Genomic DNA, 23,619 nt, shown 5'->3' with positions numbered 1-23,619 from the left:
GTTTCATTTCATTTAGACGTAAGCTGTTGATATAAGATACCAATGTGCAGTAAAATAATTTTGGTCCCTAAATAATAAAGACTTTAAATCATGATTAATAATCATGATCAGAATATGTTGTGAAAATCATTGAAGCCATCTTCGTGCTGCCCGACCGTAGAGTAAACAAACTTACTAGCCTTGGTTAAAATGTTATTTGTTTCTTTCTTCTTTCTTCCTGGTTCTAACCCTCTTCCTCCATGTACTTTGTCCCAGACCTGAAGCATACAGAGAACCACACCGGACCACAACAGAGCGGACCTGACCAGGTCGAGCCCAGTTTCTGCCCCCCTCAGCCCTGCAGGCTGCACACGCCAGCGCTCTGTGATCGTCTCCCTCAGCATTGCTGTCTTGTGCTGATCAGACGACCTCACACCTCTGGGACTGGACAGGAGGCCCAGAGGTTTCCCCCGCTGGAGCTTAGAGCTTTGCCTGGCAATGCCTCAGGTAAGAGGGAGGACAGAGAGAGGGAGACTCTTAACAGCATTCGGTCACACCGTTATCACCTGGCCTCCAGGCAGACAGGGTTCCTACGCCTGCCTAGAAAAGTATGAAAATTAATCTGATCATATCCAGGTTTTCAAAAGTTAAGGAATTAACTAAATATCTATTGAAACAAGCATGTAATTTGTGATAAGCTACGACCAGCTCGGCGTTTTGAGAAGGTGTGGCAGTCACATCACATTTTCTTGTTTCAGTCTGTGGCTTCAGTCAGGGAACTGAACTCCTGGTACAATAAAAGGTTACTTTAGGCAATATATTCAGTTATAGGCACAGAGCTGACAAGATAGATAACAAACTAGGCTACAGAGCAACTGAACACAGAGGAAAAAAGAGGTAGGCTAAAATACAGCCTAAAAACAAAGACAAAAACAAGAAAAATCATTATAATATTACGATAGAACTAGAAGGGCACGCGGAGAGCGCAGACCTCCGCCAAAGCCAGTAGTCCAGTCTTCTATGATATGCAAATGTGCAAGCGCAACCAATATATGGATCCGCTCCAAAATTTAATGGGTTCTTCCTTGGCCCATGTTACACCCTTTCACGAAGTTTCACAAAAATCGGGCCCGTGGTTTTTCCGTAATCCTGCTGACAAACAGACAAACAAACAAACAAACGGCACCCAATACATAACCTCCTTGGCGGAGGTAATAATTATGACACAGTCTATGATAGCCTACTCTATAGTGAGTTTATAGTGAGTGGGTATCATCATTCATTCATTGGTTTAAATCGGGAAACTGAAATTTTGATGCAGTAAATAAAGAGATCATATAATATCTTGATTTCTATGTCTCTACTGTTTATAGATACACCCACAAGTCAAAATAGTGTATTTCCACATTCACATACATAAGTAGCTCCGGCTCTCATACCGTGCCCGGTGGACGCAGCAACACTGGATAATATGGCTGCATGTCGCTCCGACAAACACACGTCTAAATGCTGGATAAAAACGTGTCTGGTGCACACTGGCCTTGAACCCGGGGATCTCTTGCTTGGCAAACCTATTCTTTAATAACTGAGCTAAACTGAAAGTGATGCAGTGGCCAGGCTCATAGTCTTTATTGTTGTGTCTCGTGATGGCACATGTGCTGTAAGGTTTTTGACATTTTTGGGACCGACTGACGGAGTGAATTGCTAGAATTATATACTAGCTGCTGGTCGCAGATAAAAACATTGTTGTTCAGTCCTGATGAATATGATTACAGATTTTATATAGATGCAGAGCCACACTGTCATTTCACAAATTGTGTTTTTTTTGTTCTTTCTTTCTTGTCTGAATAATAATCTTAAGCCACGGAGTGATGCGGCCGAGTTGACCAGCTGCTGTCAGCACACGTCATATTAAACACTGACCAAAATCTTCAAATCCAGTGAAGAAATTACGGTCTGGAAAAATTGTGGAACTTTTTAATAAGAAATTTGTAGGAACCCTGGATCTCCATCCTGTCTGGGAGGGAGGCGTTTTTCATCGTATTTTTTGTATAGCAACAAATTGATCTCGAACTTGAGAGAGACAGGTCAGATAGGAAAGTGGAGAAAGAAAGGGAAAGGAAAAGTGCTCCTGTTTTTGGCAACTTCTCAGGCAAAAAGTGGTCTTGGTGGCGGTGGGGTCTTTTATTCTTTCTTCACTTCACCATTTTTCTGCTGTGTTGCAGCCCAGCATCAGTGGGATGGAGCCTCCCTTTGGGGACGCCTTTCAGAACTACTCATTTGCTGACCAGGCCCTGACCAGCACCGAGCTGCTCGCCAGCAGCTCTGACCCAGATTTCATGTATGAACTGGTGAGTGGACACACACACACACACACACCACAGATAACACTGAGGAAACCTATTACACCTAATACATGTGGATTGGCACTGGTAATCGATTTTTGCCAGGTTGCTGTCACATACACATACACATGCACACGCACTCACTCACTCACACACACTCATTCACACACACACACACACACACACACACACACACACACACAGGCATTAGCCATTGAATGCTTTCTTTGAAATCAATGAAAGCTGCTCCGCTGCCCACGTTGCGTTGGTGTTGCGTTGCATCTGATGGAAGCATCCAAGCTTAAAACTCGCCAGCCAAAATTGGCGCGCACGTTCATACTCATATACTGCATAAATAATGAGAAATTAAGTTGACTGTTTTCTTGTGTACTGACTCACATCAAAATCATAAAATGAACAGCAATCCACATAGACTTTGATGTTCATTTAAAAAAGACCTAAACATTTTAGTAACAAACATACTCCAAAGAGCTGATAATTGTAACCCACTTAACTAGCATCCAGCTGTTGTTTTTGGCTCTATTGTATTGTGTTGTTTGTTAAAAAATACCTATGCTTCTGCATTTTGATGAACATGGTACAGAGTTTTACCCTCTGTTCATATTTCAAAAAAACACGCTGTGCAGGGCAGAGTAGACATGTTTAGTCGAGTTTGACAGTTAAAAACACACACACATACACACACACACATACACACACATGTACAAGGACACACACAAGGACGGTGAAGACACAGGTGGTTTGAAACGCAGAGCATACAAACACAAAAACACCTTATCCAGGGAGGGCACTATTTCCCAGTAACTGCAACAACAACTAGTTTATGGTAAGAATTTTGTTAACTTTTTGTTAATGATTATCGACCTCGTAAGTCAGACGCCCACAAGCCCAAATATGGAATTCCGGTTCCATAGCAAATTATATGCGCTGAAGTGTTTAGCTTGTTGCTAGCAAAAATACTGCTTAGACTAGAAAGCGGTTACAGAAATCAACGGACCCAGTGCCATTAGAGACATAAATATACGAAGGTAAAAACGGACGGACTTTGAAAATCCTGCATTATACGTAGACTGTGACAGAGACGATTATGTGAAACCCCATTAATTTTCCCTATGGAGAAATCGCTATGGAACCATGAGCCATATTTGGACAAGGTCATTCGACTTACAAGGTCTATTGCAACCCAGAACTTTGGTGGAACATTGCAACCTATGACAGAGAGGTCAAATATGCAAGGCGAAGAAATCAACTTTACATCCACAATCATAGTCTTTGCAAACTAAACTGACAATTTCAATTTAAGGGTGGAAGTAAATGGAAAGCCACCCTGCACGTCCCGTTCATATGTTAATACGGTTCTAGCAGATTTTTTTTACCGCGAGGAAAACCTCTCTCTCCTTTCGCTGCACAGTTGCATGCAATCACCTCACCCACCAGCCTGGCATTTAAAATGGAGTGTGGCCCGTGGCTAATTGTTTGACAGCCATGTGACATTTGCCAGGCTCTCAACATTTAGAGGCGGGTGAGATGAGGCAGCGTTAAGCAGACAGCCCAGTGCGCAAGAGAGACACTCACCTGTCACCACTCATGCTGTCAGGCGCAGGTGTCTACCTCAGTTTGCAACCTGTTGGAGGCTAAACATAGCGACTCACTGGTGTGCTCTAAATTTTCTTATCAACTCATGAATGGGATGTTAGGGTGAGTCTCTTACTTACACCAACTAATTAATTTCCACAGCGGACATATATGGGTTAATAGTTAATGGCATGTATTTTTCCAATATATAGGCCCAATATATGCCAAATAAAGCTGTTTTCTTCAATATTTCAATATTTTGTTATGTTCCTTCCTGATTAAAAAAATGCTTTTCTGCTCTCTGAGACATTTTGAATTGATGCAGGCCAGAGGAAGGTTCCCCAGTATGTGGTAGTAAAGGGACAGCTGCCATCTATCAGTGTTTACCAGGTGAAAGATTACATCAAAATATCAATAAAGTACTATATAGTAATTGTAAAACTCTGGCAGTGTTTACTAAGTAAGTTGGTAATGGAAGTGAATGTATCAAATAATGTATAAATAAATAGATGTTACATTCCTGAGGGGACGATTGATTGATCTCAATACGTGCCTCTCCACTTCTCATGTACACACACACAGAGGAAACTGACAGGCAGGGATCGAGATGCCTGTCACTACATCTTTGATCTGACCAATAGGAGCGCAGCAGACCCACGCCACTCCAACTCCAAAGCCTCGCCCCTGATGCTTTTTCCTGCAACCATGGGGAAACAAACTCAGAGCCCAGAAACGCAAAGACGAATCCCAGAAATGCAGTCGCACTTAAGCACCATGTGATGTTCAAAAAATAATGTCAGGCAGTCTCATGAGGAATTAAAAGGCAATCTGAGAGGGACCAAATTAAAATTTTAAATTTACTTAGACTTTGATTTTGGATGTAGATCTGATTTCTTTGCTTTGCATATTTTAGCTCTTCATCATACTTTGCACAGTTCACAGTTTTGGGCTGCAGTAATCAGTTTTTGGTTTGTAATCCTAAAAACTAAACCTTTACCATATAGTAGTACTCCAACAAGAAAACCACAAAGAGTAGGTTATCTTTTAACCCTAATCCCCACTCTTCTCTTACCTCCATCTCTCTCTCCAGGACAGAGACATGACCCACCGGCAGAGCCCCTGTGGGGACAGTGCGGTGGGGGTGGGGGATGGAGGGAAGGAGGTGGAGGGCTGTGTGGATCAACTGATGGGGTTGGGAGAGTGTGAGACGGTCTGCAGCAGCTCTGCATTCGAACAGTGGGACTCCTACTGGGAGGACCTCACCAGGTACTGCATTACACATATATATATTTTTAAAACTGTAGTTTAGTTTATTTGCAAGTGAATTTACAATAAGCAATAAGTAAATGAGACATTAGAAAGGAAAACATACTGGACATCTCAAAGAAACCAACAGTACTTATCATATTTCTGCTCCTCCCCTTCGGAGGCTGTAAGTGGCATGATTTGCGAAGAATTGTGAGTAATTGTAAGACTGTACAAGCAACTCTTGGGTAATAATAACTAACATGGTACTAAATGATAACAGCAGTAGGCAACAGGGGTTGAGTCTTCGGAGGGCTGATGTTTATTAGAATATTACAGCAAGATCTTTGGCATTGACCCCGTCGCCGGAAACGATTTATAGGCGATAGAACCTTATAAATTAATTTGATTACGGAGATCCCACTGGGAAGCCATAGACAGGGCCTTAACACTGGTGGTGGTGGGATGGTGGGATGATGGACTGACTGCAAGGAGACGTATTAGGTAGGCAAGTTTAAATGCCATCTGACTAGCAAGATCATTGGCTGACAGAAAGCCTGTGCAAGTGATGTGTTCAATGGATAACAATTGTGAGGCAGAGACTGGGTGTGTAAAGAGAGAGCTAGAAAGTGAAAAGAATTGTCTTCCTCCTTGAACTTCTTCAGCTTCATCAGTACGATCTGCCAGAGGAAGGTTTTTGGAGCAGATGGACGCCTGGGTGTGCAGGGTTGATGACAATTCCTTCCTACCTTTTTTCTTCAAGCTTGTGTCATTCAGCTCCTCTGAGGCGGGCAGCTGACAGCCTGTGACCCACTGCGATGCGGACAACAGCATGTTGAAGCTTGTCCATGGAATAGGAGGAATGTGGAAACGAACCAGAAGATGGAGGATGATTTTGATTGGTGATCTGTAAAACTGGACCATGATTCATTGTGAGAAATTGAGCTGCATCAGTTGCCGCAGGAGGGATATCCATTCTTAACTAAGCAGGACATGTTCTCATCCCATTTGAGGCTGTTGGTGATGGTGGACCTTAAAAAATAGGACAACGTGAACTATTGATGTCCAGGGGTTGATGAGCAGAGGGGTCCCTGTTGATGCCAGATCGCATCTCAGTAGTTTTGATTGTGTTCAGCTCCAGGTTTTTGGCGGCACACCATGACGTGAGTTGGCTCACCTTTTTCCTGTACATGGACTCATTGTTGGTCATGAGGCCCGCTGTGGTAGCGTCATCTGCAAACTGGAGCACTTTGATGGACTGAAGGAAGCGGCAGAGGTACAGTCATCTGTGTACAGAGAGTGGAGGAAGGGATAGAGCACACATACCTGCTGTGCACCTGTGTTCACAGCGAGGAAGGGTCAGAAAAGTGGGATCCCAGCAAACTGCCATTTGTCTGTCAGGAAGCCCAGTATCCACCCTCAGATTGAAGGGGAGACATTAAACTGGGACAGACTGCTGTGCTGCAGCTCTGGGATGATGGAGTTGAAGACGGAGCTGAAGTAACAGACAGGATCTTGGCACAGGAAACAGTCGTGCTCAGGTGTTCCAGTACAAAGTGTAGGCATAGGTTGACTGACTCATTTCCCCTGTAGGGCAAACTGCAAGGGGCCGAGGAGTAAGTCTGTGATATCTTTGAGATAAGATGGCACTTTATCATAATGGAGGTTGGTGCCACTGGCCGGTAGTTACAGAGGCAGGTAACCTTGTCCTTCTTGGATACAGGAGTGATGGTGGATGGTTTGAAGCCAGTAATGACTCTGCCTGTGGATAGGGAGTGGTGGAAGACGCTAGTAAACAACAGAGCAGCTGGCTGGTGCAGTCTCTGGGGATCTCAGGTGATACTCCATCAGGCCTGCAGCTAGTTTTTGCTGCCAAAATAGTTTTTGTACTTTCTCTGTGATGATGAGAGGCGGTGGTGGCGAGGCATCGGGCTTTGAAGTCTGAAGACTGTCAGCATAGGGGTTGAGGAGTGCTGGGGAAGAGGTCTGTGGACACATGGGTTAGCGGTGGAGGAGCGCTGGCTGTTGCAGAGGGCTTGGGGGGGAATGTGTCAATCAAAGCGGCAATAAATAGAGTTGAGGTCACTGGCAAGTTTAAGAGAAGGGAGGGCCTTGTAGCTTGTGAGTGAGGTGAGAAAGTAATTGTAAACTGGCTCTCCAGTTTAGTCTTACACTGTTGCTTGGTGGCTCTGATGATTTATGTAGCTTGTTTCTGGCCAAGCGATCTCTATTTGTGTATCCTCAGGTACATGAGTTCCTTAGTAAACCATGGGTTTGTGTGGATGTACTTAACAGTGGTTTCCCTCAGCTGACGGGCTTCCTCCCAGAAAGAGATTAAAGCAGGCAGTGTCTGTGTGAGTGTCAAAACTGTAACTCCCAGTCTGTACAGCTAAGACAGTTTCTGGGCTCTCCTCTTGCCTCTGGGATCTATCTACGGATTGTGGTATGAAAAGGTTTGGCTGCCTTCAGCATCCCATCACACTTGCTACAAGAGATAAAATAAAAAATACAGTTTTTAATTACATCTTAGGTGATGTTTAGGTGCTGTTATGAGCTGTTGTGTTAGCAGTTTTGAACAGAAAGAAACTTAAATTCTACATACATACATATCTTTCTACTCAAGCAAATTCTACACAGTTGCATATCTGAGGAAATAATGCTGGCAAGACAGCGAAGGTTATTTTTTTCACATTTGTACTATTGCTATAACTGTATGTCTCTATGTGCTTGACAGATACACACGGCTGGCCAGCTGTGACATCTGGGGCACCAAAGAGGTGGACTTCCTTGGATTGGACGACTTCTCTAGTCCCTACCAGGACGAGGAGGTGATTGGCCGAACCCCGACACTGGCCCAGCTCAACAGCGAGGATTCGCAGCCTGTCTGTGAGGCGCTCTACCACCCCGCTGACCTGCCCCTATCTGCCCCTCAGGCGCAACCTCAGTTTCCCCTGCCGCCCTGCCACAGTAAGAGACCCCCAGGTTTTACCCTAGGATCCGGTCCCAGCGCTACACGGCTCTCCCCTGCCCCCACGTCCTCGACCCGTCCCTCCCGCAGCCCTCTCCCTGACTTCCCTGAGGGTTCCCAAAAAGCCACCTGGCCTGTTCCCTCCAGCACTGAGACTATGGCCAAGACCCAGAACCACCTCAGTCTCACCCAGGACCACACCCAAGCTCAGCCCAAGCCCCTGGGCCTGGGGACCAAGATGGCAGCCCCGGCCTCCCACGGCTCCGACTTTGTGCGGAAGGCCAAAGTCCGTGTGAGTGCCGTCCATAAAGCTCAGACAGACATGCCCTCCCAGCCGGAGGTTGAGGGGTCACATCCTCCTCTACCCCTCTCTCAGCCCCAAGACGAGAAGGCCTCCACTTCAGGTAGCGCCACCTTAGTGGGAGTCCCTGGCACTGCAGCCAGTGGCCGCATGGCAAGCTATGAGAGGAGGGCAGAGGGGATGGGGAGGAGGGAGATGCCTGTCGGCTGGTCTGCCACCGTGCCTCAACTGGTTGCAGCTAGCCAGGCTATGGAGGGCAGCACCTCTGGGCTGGTGAGCGGCAGCGTTAGCCTGCCAGGGGCTAGCGGTAGCGTCCTGGTAGTGGAGGGCACCGAGAAGAGCAAGGAGGAGGAACACAACTACTCTCTGTTCCTGACCCGCACCAGACTGGCTGGCAGAGCCCACTCCCAGCTGGAGGAGGAAGAGGAAGAGGAGGAGGAGGAGGAAGAAGAGGAAGAGGTGGAGGAGGAAGAAGCCGAGGAGCTAGAGATAGACGATGAAGACCACGACGAGGGCTTCGGCAGTGAGCACGAGCTGTCTGAGAATGACGAAGAGGAGGAAGAGGAGGAGGATGAAGACTACGAAGCAGACAAGGACGACGACATGAGCGATGCCTTCTCTGAGCCAGGTACCCACCATGTGTCTTTGTGCTTGTGGTCAAAATTGACCAATCATTGGCTTGTCATTGAGTAATTTATTATCAGTTATCCTCCAAGTTTTTTTGTTCTGTTTGCTGTCTCTCTCTCTCTCTCTCTCTCTCTCTCTCTCTCTCTCTCTCTCTCTCTCTCTCTCTCTCTCTCTCTCTCTCTCTCTCTCTCTCTCTGCCTCCACTCACGCCTGTCTTTTTCCTGTCTGTCTCCCTTGCTTTTTCCTTTCTTCTCTCTTTCTCTCACTTTTGCTGTCTCTCCCCCTCCCCCCACCCATTTTCCCTACCATGTCTCTCTCTGACTCTCCACCTTTTTCCCTATTTCTCTCCCTCCTCCCCAGGCTGTGACATGGAGCTGATGGACGACATTAAAGGCCTGACAGCAGGAGTCTCCAGTCGGAAGAGAGGAAAGCGCCGATACTTCTGGGAGTACAGCGAGCAGCTCACCCCCTCCAAACAGGAACGTATGCTCAAGCCCTCTGAGTGGGACAGACACACGCTGCCTAGCAACCTGTACCAGAAGAACGGGCCTCTCCATGGTATACATACATACACGCATACATTGGAGCAAAATATAGCCACAAGCAGGCATTTGGGATTTAAGCCATGAGAGACTCGTTAATGGTGTTGAGTCAAAAGCTTTATGAGAATCTTCATAGGAGAGACAAAATGTACAACAACATAAAAAAAAAAAATCAAAGGGGGTGAATGATTTCTTGAATGACTCTATGTACCAATTTTCACAACTAGAAGCCGTGGCTTTTATTTTTTATTATTTTGACCCTTAATTGCACTGCCCCATCATAACATAAAACGTATCATATATGCCATGTAGTGGATGCTTTTATGCAAAGCGCCTTACAGTTCCATGACCATATGCATTTTCACTATTAGTGGGAATCAGTCCGTCAATTTCAGAGCTTCATGCCTGCTGAAACTTTGGTGAAATAAATTCGGGTGATCTCTAACTTGCTCTTTTCCTTGCTTGTCACCAAGGAAAGTACATGCTGAAGAAGTCTCGTCGTACGGACGTCGAAGACCTGACTCCCAATCCACGCAAGCTGCTGCAGATCGGCACCGAGCTCCGCAAACTCAACAAGGTGATCAGCGACTTGACGCCAGTCAGTGAGCTGCCACTCACTGCTAGACCACGGTCCCGCAAGGAGAAGAACAAGCTGGCCTCCAGGTAAAACACACACACACATACACTTACACTAGGCGCTGTTAATCATGTATAATCACATATTGCTATTTTAGTTTCCGCTATAAATGCTTCTAGAACTAGAGCGGCACTTGGAGAGCGCAGACCTCCGCCAAGGTTCGTGCTATTATTGCTTGTTCGTGAGTCGGATCCGGATCCGCTCCAGAATTTAATGGGTTCTTCCTTGGCCCATGCTACACCCTTCCACGAAGTTTCATGAAAATCGGGCCAGTAGTTTTTCCGTAATCCTGCTAACAGACAAACAAACAGACAAATAGACAAACGGCACCAAAAACATAACCTCCTTGGCGGAGGTAAAAATAGCACCATTGACACTTAAGAACACCCCGTGTAGCTGTCAGTAGTGAAGATGCTGATCTAAATGTGTGAAAAGTACAATCTGCTATGTGTTGCAGGGCCTGTCGTCTGATAAAGAAAGGTCTTCTAAAGATCATACTTTACTGATCTACTGCTATGCATTAGTAACCTCCACTCTTTTACTGTTTATTGCAGAGCTTGTCGTTTAAAAAAGAAGGCCCAGTATGAAGCAAACAAGGTCAAGCTGTGGGGACTCAGCACAGAGTACGGTACGTTGCCATGGTAGCACATAGTGGTACAGTATTTACACCTTATGTATTTGACAAGTTCATCACCTTCTGCATCAATGATGTTTCTGTCATGCCTTGTCGGTAGCTCCCAGTCAAATGTATGTTACTCTATATCAACAAATATAATAATAATAATGTTTCTGCTTCGAGCATTCTCATAGAGCTATTTTTTTTTATTTTATGATGGGCGCTAATAATTTGCTTGTGCTGAAAACTGGTGAACATAGCAGACCTGTTGGTTTTCCCTAATGTTTGCATATGAAAGTCACATCCCACCATACTCAAGCTCGAGATTGTATCAATGACCAGTGAGATTAGATGGAACGAGCACAGAGCTGTTTTCAGCTCTCCTGATCATAAGACCTTTGCCTCCTTTTCTAATCCAGTGTAATGTATTTGTGACCCCAAAACTGTCAGATTTGTGTGACAAAAAATGTCATAATGCATTGAGAAGCAAAGCACCACAAATTGACAAGTGACATGACTTAGCTCTATTTAGCTTGTTTGATTTTCACAGTATCTAACTTGAATTATATTTGCCTACAGCAAAGGCCATATTGTTCCAGCAGCAGGCTAAAATTATACTTCAGTCATTTTAATAATGCCACTTGACTTCCACTTGTAGTATCAAAGTTAAGGGGACTCTTAACGGTCCGGCACACCCTTGTTTATTTGACTTTTGCAACTAATTGATGAAAATGGAGTTCTCAACTATGTTAACATATGGTAGTTATTTTGTGGAGTGTTACAAAATGTGCACCAAAAACACGCTTACAATCAGTATCATCTCAGTGGCATACTGTAGTAGAGACGAGTTGTTGTATTTTCTCAGTTGCTAGGTAAGAAAAAATCAACCTTGATATTTTATCTTTCAAATTCAACATTGAGGGGTTGTGCTCCTATCACCACAGTTAGACAAAATAGAAACACTGATAAGAAATGAATAAGTGTCGCAATTTATTTGAACGCTTCTGTTTAACTCCCTGACCTGAAGATTGATGCAAGAATATCACTGTGTCTGTGTGTATTTATATCCACGCATATGTTTTTGTGTATGTGTTCACGGTTGTTGTCAATGCTTTTTGTGCGCATGCATGCGTATCTACCTGCAGATCGGCTGCTGTTTGTGATCAATGCTATCAAGGAGGAGATAGTGACACGGGTGAAGGACTCCTCTCCGCATTCAAGCAACATGACTGACACTCTGGACCGGCTCATCCAGGAGACGCTTGGTGAGAATTAGGGAGGGGAATTTTCCCCTGTTATCACTTCACTTTTCACATTCATGGAGGTTTTGTAGCCGACTGACTAATCACCAAAGACATAATTGACAGCGCTTCGCAGCCCTCATGAGAGATGAAGGAAATTTAGTTTGGTACTTCTCTATGGGGGTTAAATTTAATATAACCGACTAATATTTCTATTGTCAGTAGTACATCAGTCTCTGAGTAACGGACTAGTTGCTTTTGTTGCTGTTTCTTGTGAAAATGTCGCAGTCTATAAAATACCATATAACATAGTTTACATCAACCTCAATCTCAACAGACAGGTTAATGGCAGTGATAAAGTATAGAAATTATGTTCTATTTATTGTGCACATTTGTTTCAATCAAGAGAGCGAATACTTGCATAAACCAGGTGTTCGCTTCTTTGAAATGTCTTAACTTTTCATACATTTCTGCATTCAACTCTGTTGAGAAAATTCCTTTTCTTTTATTTGTCTTGAGTTGGCGTTACCGAGATACATTCTAATAACAGAGTAATAATTCTTATAAAGTAATTATTACTTTATTAGAAGTGGAGTTATTACTTCAAAATTACCCAACTAACCCTCTACGTGATCCCTGCAGTGACATCACCTGTTGCTGGGCAGACTTCAGACTTCGTCAACCAGATCTTGGAGAACACAGGGCATGGTGATCCCACCGGTGGATTGGTCGGCCTGCGAGTCCCCACCTCCAAAATCTAGACAAGCCCCCGTCCACCGAGAGGAGTGGGTTAAATATTACCACCGTGCTGTCCCATTGTAACTATGCTCCCCTCTGCATGCCCCTCCAACCTAGAATACATACACATTGTTAGTCACACAAGCACACATAAAACTCCCTGTGTGTATGTATGTGTGCTTGTGTAGCCATGCGCCCGTATGGCATAGACCCTAGCTTCTGTCTCTGCACTCTGCACACAACAGTGTTGCAGAGTCAATACGTCACTGTCTCCCAACCCATCATGAGCGTCTGTTGGGAAAAGCGAGTGATGGTTAGGTGTGTAGCTAATAGCACGTCCTAAATCCACTGGTGATTAATAGATGTGTGTAACATAACGCTGTGTTAGCTCCAAGCTAGGGTCAGTTCTGTCAGCGGCCTGCTCCTGCAGAGCCTCTCCAGGGCGAGTGACAGTCACACGAGTGTAACCACTGGAATAGTTTCACACACTTTGTTTGACGTTATAATGATAGAGAATTGGTACACGTTGGAAACCATTGAAGGCTGAAAAAGTTCCAATTATTATTTCCTAGAAGTTCACCTCGCATGGCAACAAAATATAGTTCCATCATGTTGAGGTAAATCGACCTACTCAACAAAACACTTTGATTACCATGGCTTTGGCTGCCAAGGCGCCAGACACCACAGAACTGCAGAGAAAGAAGCAGCGTGCTGAAAGGCATTATGGGGTGGCAGGAAATATTTGGCATTGAAGGCCTAAATCTGGTCATGCCATCCCCTGTCTGCCACTCAGCTCTGCTGCTGATATGAGGTAGGGTTTAACGTTTAGCATCTTAAATGCTAAAGAAAGACTCCCTCGGACAGCAACAAGCCAAAAGGTGTTCAAAACTCATACGAGGATGAATGAATAAATGATCTGCCTTGTTAGAACGTTAAAATTAGACTTTGAGAACTAAGCACCGGACGTCCTGCTGATTGAATGGATTGAGGCAGGCGGGGAAGAGGATGTAGTTTGGTGCTTTGGCCTGATCCAAAGCTCTTGTGTTGGTTCTCATTGGACTGGGTGAAATGGCCAGTTTGCCGGTACGGGAGCAGACTGTGAGGTAGATGGCGGCGTCGGTGATGATGATGATAATGAAGATATTAACGATGATCCATCTCCTCTAGGAACTGTACTTAAAGTGTCTCCCAATGAAAACGGCATTGGCCCCCCTTTTTGTATAGTAGGGATGACCAGGCTAACAGTTTGGTGTGTTCATACTAGTGTTTGATCAGAGTTATATTCATTGTGCCTTGTGTATGTATGTGTGTGTGCGTGTACGTGTGTGTGAGTGTGTGTGAGAGGGACGGAGACAGAAGAGGTGTTTGGTCAAAACTCCCTGAGGTCCAACCAAGGAGAGGACTACTTTACACTGAGGGAGATCATTAATGAACGCAAGGAGGGAGACACCTGTGTGGGGTTTGTTGTGTATTTCAGCTGTTTAAAGATATTCTGAATGTACATAAGAAAATGGAAGCTCTCGATGCGTGATGCCACAGAGTCTGTGTATATAGGAGGGCTCTGCAATAGATTACCTATGGTTTTTGGTACTCTGTCTTTGGGGATGGGGGAGGGTTAAAAGATATTTTCGTTTAGAGTTACAAAAAATATTTGCACACTATATTTTGATTGTTTTTTGTACCAAAGACACATGCAACGAAATGGCGACCAGCCAGTTAAAGTAAGGTTTTGCACAGCTTACCTGACGCCGTATTGAATGTAAGAAATGTGGGAGGGTCAGGGAACTTCATAGAACTGTGAAATTAGCTTGGGTCCAATTCTGTACAGAAAAGGAACATTCATTCAGTTTTTTGTTTTTTTTATCTAAAAACTTACCACATCCCTGGGCTTCTCCAGTAGATCTGTTGCTTAGGAAGCACTTCATTCCTGAACTGACTCCTCCCTCCACATGCTAATTGTTTTATGGCGCTATGTAGGACAAACACAAGAGCGCTAGTAGATAAGCTATGTTACATTTTTGCTTGTTTTGTCAAAATGTCACCAACAATAACCAAAATGTTATGTATCTGTGTCACTTGTTTGATTTCTGTATGTAGATGAGATTTAGTTCATCAACAAAATATTAACTGAATTATGTGTTTTAAAGTACTGTATATAACAACATTCATGATATATCTATCAATGGTGAATTGCCACTTTTCATGACAATTGATACATTATTAAGCATGACACATTTCTAAAGCCTATCCTTGCATTGAGAGAGTTAGAGGAAAAAACGGAATGGAAAAAAAAACAAAAACAAAAAACGTTCTTGTTATATTTTTGTATTTTAGCTGCCTATTAGCTTTCCTGTTGTTTGGAAGTATTCCATGGGGTCGGCCTCCGGGGATTTAAGCCTCTCCAAATGGAGAAAAGGAGGTTAAAAAGGAGAGGTGGGGGGAAAAGAGGAGAACGGTCTTAAAGAGCAGTCTGTCAATCTGATGGTTTGATGTACAAACCGACCCTTGACCCCTCCTGTCTCCTTTGCTGGCTCAGTGTAATACAGAGAATCAGGACTGGATTTATTCAAAACACACAACGCAACGAAGCCATGGTCTAATTCGAATGGTCTTAAAACAGTATCAGGACATTTAGTGTAGAAAGAAACCCCCGGGCCGTCAGCGCGGGGTCTCACAGGGAGCGAGGCGAGCACTGCCAGGTCTGATGAGGCGCCAGTGGGAAGGTTGTGACAGATGCTCTAAGAAAGCCAAAGCCATTAGAGTCTGTTTCATATCGATCTGGATTCAGTGCTGTGCATCGTCAGTTGTATTTCCACTTGTATTCCCCTCATTGACCATGTAGCCATTTGAATTTCGCAATTCGTGGGATTAACATCGCTGTCTTTGGGGCTGCGTTGCTGAATTTCATCGTTGCCTGGCCCTCAGTCCTCAGCCTCCATCATTCCTGACCAGTCACAGTAGCTGAGAGTTGCTTTGCTCACTTAACGCAGAGTAACGACGTCCAGGCCGCAAACTGGCGATCTGTCCAATTTGTGATCCGATATGAGCGCATAATGCCCGTACGCTTGAGCCGCCTCCCTGCTGCCTCCTCAGAGGAAAGCACCGCCGCTCCCACCAATTGCAAAATTCAGCCGGTCACAAGGTTAGCGGGCAAATACGACTGAAAATAAGTGATTCACAAGGCTGAGTTCAGGCTTGTTTGATATGGCTCCCATGTGACGGAAGTACTTCTTCAGAGAATTAACTCTTTCTGATGTCTGATGCTTTCTCATGTTTTGTTGAGGATGCAGAACTGTGGTCCTGGGCTGTGGTTTTCCTGTACTGTGTGAGTGTGCGATTGAATAACAGCTAGTGCTACATACATATTTTTACTCTTACCTGTTTTCTGTTCAATCTAAAAAGGGAGAAATGGTGCTTTTTCTGAAAACTAGAATGATGAGTATCCATGATTCTTATTTGACTTGTTGTTAGTCTAGTTGTAGCCTAAAGACTTGCTCTCCCCCACCGTCCATAGCTATTTTCTTAGTAGTGATTCATTTTTGTAAATAGACTATAAGTTAAAATGTATCTTCTAAATGTTAGATATATGTATAGAATATTCTATCTTATATGTTTGAAAACAAAAGCACTTTGTTCCAAAAAAAAGGAAAAAACAAAACAAAAAGAAAAGCATTTTTTTCTTCCATTTGCTGCTAAAAGGCCTGGTGTGAATGCTGCAGTGCACTTGACGATTACTTGCTAGGATAGGTCTATTACCTGACTTGGATAGGTCTATAGCCTGGCAAGAATAGGTCTATGGCCTGACTCGGCCATTGGGTTAGGTAGGTCTATCTGTAGCCATGTGATGATATGAGGTATTGTGTGATAGCATATCATTGCTTGGCTTTGGAAAGCCCAGTGTCTTGGATATGCCTATTTCTCTGACAGGATAGGTCTATTGCCTGGTCAGGGACCGTGTGGATAGTGTGTTTGTGGTCTTAAAAGAGGTTTTTGATTCCAGGGCCCCTACATTGATTCTGATGATGACCCCCTTGGCGTCATGATTCATTTGCCTTCAGTAGAGGTTTCCTATGGAAAAACTGATTCTGCTTTGGCTTCCTCTTCAGGGTGATGTACAGTGTAGACACATTTCTCCAGAGAGCTATATTGTTATCATTTTTAAACTGATTTCTACTTGTGACTTAATGAGGAGGGGTGTAGCCTGGGGCGGCCAGGGAGAGCCTGGTTGAAAGAGGTTGTTCCTGGCCGCCTTGGGGGAAGTTACTATATCACTGTACTGTATGGCAAGCCAATTACAAATGGAGACTCAATCCGGACACTTATTGCCTTCTTAAATACCTGTTTCACATACACACAAACAAAAATAATAAAACAGCAGACTATCAGTTGCCAAGGCTGACAAAACTGTTCTGCTATACGGTCAACAACAACAACAACAACAAATCCATTCAGCCTGATTGGCTCAAAACAACCGTGACTGAGGTAGCAGACATGGGAAGAATATATTTGAAAATGGATTCAAATATTTTAACTACTCATTGTGCTTAATTTCACTTATCAGGCACTTGAATATTTGAAGCGTATTTTCAGCTACAATTTTGCCTGTCTGGCAGGGGGCCAACAGTGGCCTGTTGCTCAGCCAGTAAAGGGCCGCTGGTTGACCGACAGTAAACTTGACGCTGAGAAGCTTGTGTGTTTTGTTGTCGATCATGAGGCTGGTTCAAGAAAGAGTCCTCACAGGTTTTTACATTTAACATGATAGGCGCAAGCTGTGCAACTTTACATTCAAACCAGGAGACTCTGTGGCATTTTAACAGTCAAGGAAATGAGTGAAAATCCACGCCAGTAAAACTATTCCTTATTCTTTTTTTTCTGATGACATAAAACCTATACAGTCAAATATTAAGCTAATAGAGTGTGTAAGTTTGTGCTACTCTTGTCCAATAAAAGCTAAGTGGATCCGTAAAGCTCTTCTTCAGCAAATCAGGGTAATATTGTTCTTCTATCTGAGATATGTGATGACATATAAAATCTAAAGAAAATATATTTATGTATTCCAATTAATGTCGCCATTCTTTCCTCTGTACAAAAATATTGTGTGTGTGTTATTAATTATCAATGTCAATCAATATGGTGCAATGCTCTCTACACAAACAGAAAAAAGGCCAACAGACTTGTCACGAGAATTCACTAGGTTTCCCAGCTTTCTCAAAATCCATATTCCAACATACACAATATAAAACCTTTTTTCCTCTCGAGAGGGATTCGACTCTGCTTTCCAGTCTTGATCCAACTAGGGTTTGTCACATGGTGCTGATTACTTGTGAATATTAATATCCAAGAAATTAACTGGCATGGGATGAAGACATAGCCTATTTGTATTCAGATCCACCCATGAACAACATCGTCCACGTGATTATCATTCTGAATAACCATCATTCGACCAGACTTTCTGTTCATTGATTATAAATGTTGATTGATGGCATGACTGCCTAGTTGGACCAATCAGAGGAAGATACAGATTCTTGCTCTCAACAGCAGTAGAATGGTGATTTCTGTATTATTGACCTGCCTGTATGATCATTATTGTTAAGCATACCATTTAAAAAAGATTAAAAAGACAAAAAAAAGACAGACTCTTAGATTTGACGACACTACCCAAAGTCACAGGAGTTCTTTATTCCATGTGAGAGGCACATCATATTCCCCATAACCACAAAATAAATATACATTATTCAGATGTTTGAAGGACGAACTCCTTGTTTGGCTGATTGTTGGGCTCAACAAGGATTAGGGTTTAAGGATTAGGAGGTGAATTTTCATTATAATGTACCAACACTGAGAAAAGAATTTGACAAAAACACAAAATGTTATTATATCCAACTTGTAAAGAATCGATGCATCTTTAGAAATTGGATAAGTAAAAAAACCCCCAAAAGAAACAGTTGAATTTGAAACAAACTGAGCCCACCCCTCAACACACCAGGTGCCCCGCTGGGTGTGATGTCAGATCTCTGAGTCTGGATTTAAATTTCTTTCGAGGCATTTTCAAGGTCTTCTGTCTTGTTCTAACTGGTGTGAGCTGCCCTTGTTGCTTGTATAAAAAAAAAAAAAACCCACCTCGACTCCAGAGGCTGTATGCTTACTCTCCACATTTCTTCCCTGTGTAAAATAGATAAATGGAGAAATGTTCTCTATGAGGAGAATACAGTGGTATGATATTTTTTGCATGCCGATTCCCTGACTAGAACTGAGAGAATCATGTGAAGTCTGGAGTTCCTGGCAACAGAAATGGTTTGGAAACAAATTTGGCAAATTCTCCGAACCTTCGTCATCAAAAGTTGTTGCATGGCTTTTGGGCTCACTGCAGAAGTGAGTGTTTCTCGCGTCACTCTCAGTCTAACGATTTCATAATTGCTGCTAATGAATGAGCACAAAGAGTCAAGAGTTTGGTTTAGGATGTCTTCGAGACACAAATACAGTCTATTCCACGCCCCTGTTTTTTCACCCTTTTTCCTACGAAAAGACAGTCGACAGACCAACACCGTCACTCACCTTGCACTTGGTTTTTACAAATACTCGAGAAAAACAAACATTATTTTGAATATGATGCCTGCTGAACCAGGTGCCTTAATCAAACAGATGAGAACACAAACTTGATCTGCACCTTTTGTCAGTCTGGAGGGGGTTTCCCTGCAGAAAGCAGGGGCTGGGTTTCCCAAAACAGAAATGTAGAAGGTTGTGGTTTCTCTATTGGCCATGTGGCCATTATACAATCAATGCTAATTGGCTAGTGTTTACTCAAAGAAATGAAATGAGAACCTTCATATTTTTTCAAATCAAGACATTTTTATAGGCCTAATGAGCGCACTTTAAGGATAGATAAGAGTTGTTTTTCTTGTATGTTTTTCTGATTTCTAAACTAAAAGACTTGACACGAAAATGAAGTTTTGATAGGATTTCCCTATTAAAGGTTTAAGTATTAATAAAAGAGCCGAGAAGAGAAATTGTAAACTATCTAAGTTGATATTGTTTTGGGAAACCAGGTTCTGTTTTAACTCTTTCTCTGCCCACTACGCCACGCTATTGTGTTTTCTGTGTTGGCTGCTGCTGCTATTGCTGCTGGTGTTGTCAGTGTAAAGAAGAGCAACTCCACTGTGTCAGAGACATCAGGAGAGTTTAGTCTGCTTTTACCTATTGAATTACAATGCATTCTTCTTCTTCTATGGTTTCAACACGGACCGCCGTGTTTCTGCCTCTCGAGACCTTTCAAGAATGGAAACATAAAACTAGAACTTTTCTCTCCATTACTTACATTGCTATTATGAAGTGCCAGACCCTCCTTGAAGTCAGTGTTGGCACTGAGTCGCAAGTTGCGAAGCGACAACTGAGCATGGAGGTAAACTGTGGTGCTAACATGTCAGTGGCTGGGTGCTAACATGGCTGCGTTTAAAAAGCTGTATTAGCCATATTCATTCTATTGAGGACTCTGGTCAGTCTCGTGTTTCTGACTGCTGCACTGCTGTATGCTGACATAGCGAGGTATAACTCTGCTGCTGCTGCTTTGCTGATGAATGTAGACTAGTCTTCCTCAACAGGATCTTAGAAACAGGCGTGAGCGTAGTAAATGTTCCTGGTGGAGCTTTCCTGTCGTCAGATAGCTGATCTTGAGTTCCTATTAGACTTTGTTAGCAAGCTCAGAGAGGGAGACCCGGCCTCTCCTTATCGTCAGGATGCAGAAAGATCATAAATGTTGTATCTTTATATGGCCGCTGTCCTACTTATATCTTTAAACCTTTTTTTTTTTTTTTATTATGATTATGATTTGATATTTATGCTCTGAGTCTGTCAAATGTTGCACGTTTGAATTTTTTTTTCTAAATTGTATTTTATTGCCTTTTCCCTGATCCTTTTTTTGTTCATGCCATTTCTTTGACCCGTTTGCTCGTATTTATTTGTTTGGTCCTGTAGCTTAATATGTGAGGAGACGTTTTCTTGAATCTAGATTATATAGCTGTTCCACTGAAGCTGGCTTTACTAGGAGTCAGAGATTTGGCATCGGTTCCACAGACATTCATTAAAGTCACAATGAAATGAAAAATGACTTTTTCCACCTTTTTAGCTAATTATCCATGTCATTATATACACATATTTAACAATGAATGCCAAAAAAATATATTTTCTTGTATTTTTATATTGATATCCTATTACTTTTACTTCCTGGGAAACGTGTGTGTGTCTTTAATGATGAAATCACGCTGTACCAGTAGGCGTAAATACAAATTCCAGCCAATAAAAACATCACTGATTTTTGATCAGTCCTGCCCCTTCCATCCAATACAACTGCCTTTCTCTCCCTAACTGATCTCCCATTGGTTTACACTTCTGATTGATCCCTCCCTGCGTTATGTCCTGCCCCAATATCCCGTTTCAACAGGGAATACATCAAATTACGGACGCAAGATGCTCTCAAAATGTCATTTCATTGGGACTTTAATGTCTGTGAAGCCAGTGAAGAGTTGTGTCATGGGAGGTTTTCGTCCAGTAGAGGTTTGATCAGGCCAGAAGGGGCAGCACGGCCCTAAACTGGGTTCAAATCAGCAAACTGAGCCTCTTCTTGACACAACTCTTTTTTTTGTCATGACTCTGGAATGGGATTAGGGTGCTCCAGAGCCCAAAGGTGCTCCTTTGGAGTTCTGGTTAAGGGGTCAGCTTGCCTGCCCCCCACTTCTAGCCTTGGTGTGTGTGTGTGTGTGTGGGGGTGGGGGGGGGGAGGGATTGAAAATCTGACCCCGGATCAGTTTGCCGGGACAACTTCACCACTATCCAGAGATGTTTGAGCCTTCTGGGTCGCTTCTCCAGAAGGGCTTGGGTTCGCATCGTCTTGTCAGGGAGCTCCTGAGATTAGCCAGGGGTCACTAGGGCTGGTGGGCAGAGACCCCTCACCCCTCCCGCACACACCCCCCTGCAATGAATCATGGGGGGGGGGGGGGGATTTTCATTTCCTCTCCTGCAGACTGATCTTACAAGCAAACGATGACAACCCACCCTCGGAAATAACAAACAAAACCCGTCTTTCTATACCGACACGCGTCAAACTCCTCATCATCCAACACTGCAATGATTTACATCTCCTACCAGACTTTTGCCAAAATGCATGGAGCGAGAGAGATTCAACAAAAAGTGAAAAAAAAACGTTTATCTTAAAGCATTCGTTGTGTGTTTTTTGATAATACCGACAAACAGTAACACGATTTTATAGGAAATCCATACAGTCCGTCGTAACATGTAGAGGATGTGGGAGGCGTCGGCCATCCTGAGCTCCACAGCTACATGCCGTCGTTGTGATGCTTCTGATCTTGTATGGTAACTTATTTGACTAGATCAACAGCATGGGATCTTTCTGTAGCTAGTCCTGTGTGTGTTCCTCTCCCCAGTCTCAGTAGGAAGGCTGTACTTCATTGCTAAGTGCTCTGTAATAGATCTCTTGGTGATTATTATTACTATTATTTCATAAAGAAGCAAAACCTGCAGAAAGTGTATCCTGCTGAAACTAACTTGATCCTCTCTTTAGCAATGACGTCTATATTTGTAGTTCACATATATGCCTGTTCGAATACAATATCTTGACAGTTGTTATATTTATGTTGTGTAATAAATGTCGTGCTGGGTTTATACTTTTGTTCTAACTTTTTCTTTTCGCTTTACATTGTAAACTTTTTTTTTTTTTTTTTTTGAGGCACAGTGGGTGGCATGATGGCATCTAGGCATGGAAATCTTACATGATGACATGTCTTTTGGTTGTATTGTAATAAATTGTTCTGTTTCAGAGCTTCTGACACAGTTTTTGTGCGGACACCTGCCCTAAATCTCTGTTGTGTTATTGTGCCTCTCTTTCATTTTCTTTCTTTCTGGGTTTTTTTTTTTTTTTTTTTTTTTAAATCATCCTTTCTCTGTTGTATCAGCCAGGAGTTGGTACCACAGCTCTGCTTGTAACCACAATAGTCTGATTATGTTTATTGATTTTAATATCAAAGTAATAAAAACATTAGCACCACACCCTGACTCTCTTTCATTTATTGTGTCGCCTAGACTGTGTGTGCATGGAGTATTGATGTTTGTTAGCAATTGTTTTTTTATACCTAATGAAATGAAGATGAGATGCAAATTACAGATTATACATCAACATACATTTCAAGCAAAAAACACAGTAAATTATTTGATTTTTGGGGGGTGGCAGGGGGGCCTCGTTCAAGCCCAGTGTCAGCATACACATGAATACCTAACAAGGTGCTGTTCTTTTACTGACCCTGACCTTTGACCTCTCTGTGAAGGGAGGAAGTGAGATTTCCTAACTACTTAAATCCCTCAATAAAATATCAGATAATTCTTATTATTAACAGTAGTAGTAGCCTAGTAGTAGACCTAGTAGCAGTAATAGCAGTACTAGTAGTAATAACAGTGGCCTAGTGAATCCATATTAACAGTAATATGACTTAAATGTAGGCCTGTATTTCTATTACTTACAGATATATTACTTATTATATAGCGTTAGTTCAGGTCGAGTAATTTGATTGGACAGGAGGCATAGTGGCTGATATACAGTAGCCAATGCCAGCACCGGGGCGTTTTACTATCTTATAAGTTAAAACTATAAACTATAAAAAATAACTTATATGTATCACTTAGCTTTACAGGTGTTGTAAACAGTTTATGTGTTGCTTGGAAACACTTGGTAGTGGACTTCTGAGTTGGTGGAGACGAATAAAAGACAAAATCTATCT

General features: G+C 43.0%; 1 protein-coding gene across 1 annotated transcript; it reads left to right on the top strand.

The window, feature by feature from the left end:
- The first annotated feature begins 468 nt into the window (after positions 1-468).
- Positions 469-13,034, top strand: crebrf (creb3 regulatory factor). The gene is made up of 9 exons (XM_071540407.1): positions 469-486; positions 2,205-2,330; positions 5,011-5,186; positions 7,900-9,062; positions 9,422-9,619; positions 10,077-10,266; positions 10,795-10,868; positions 12,002-12,121; positions 12,740-13,034. The coding sequence occupies exons 1-9, from the start codon at positions 478-480 to the stop codon at positions 12,856-12,858; spliced, it is 2,175 nt and encodes a 724-aa protein (XP_071396508.1). The 5' UTR covers positions 469-477; the 3' UTR covers positions 12,859-13,034.
- Positions 13,035-23,619: the final 10,585 nt, after the last annotated feature.

The sequence above is a fragment of the Centroberyx affinis genome, unplaced genomic scaffold (genome assembly GCF_046629955.1).
Source record: "Centroberyx affinis isolate AG114_WGS23_722 - 3 ecotype Tasmania unplaced genomic scaffold, CSIRO-AGI_Caff_v1 ptg003629l_1, whole genome shotgun sequence".
Taxonomy (NCBI): Eukaryota; Metazoa; Chordata; class Actinopteri; order Beryciformes; family Berycidae; genus Centroberyx; species Centroberyx affinis.
The sequence above is the reverse complement of the archived record's forward strand: the minus strand, read 5'-3'. Positions and strand labels throughout refer to the sequence as shown.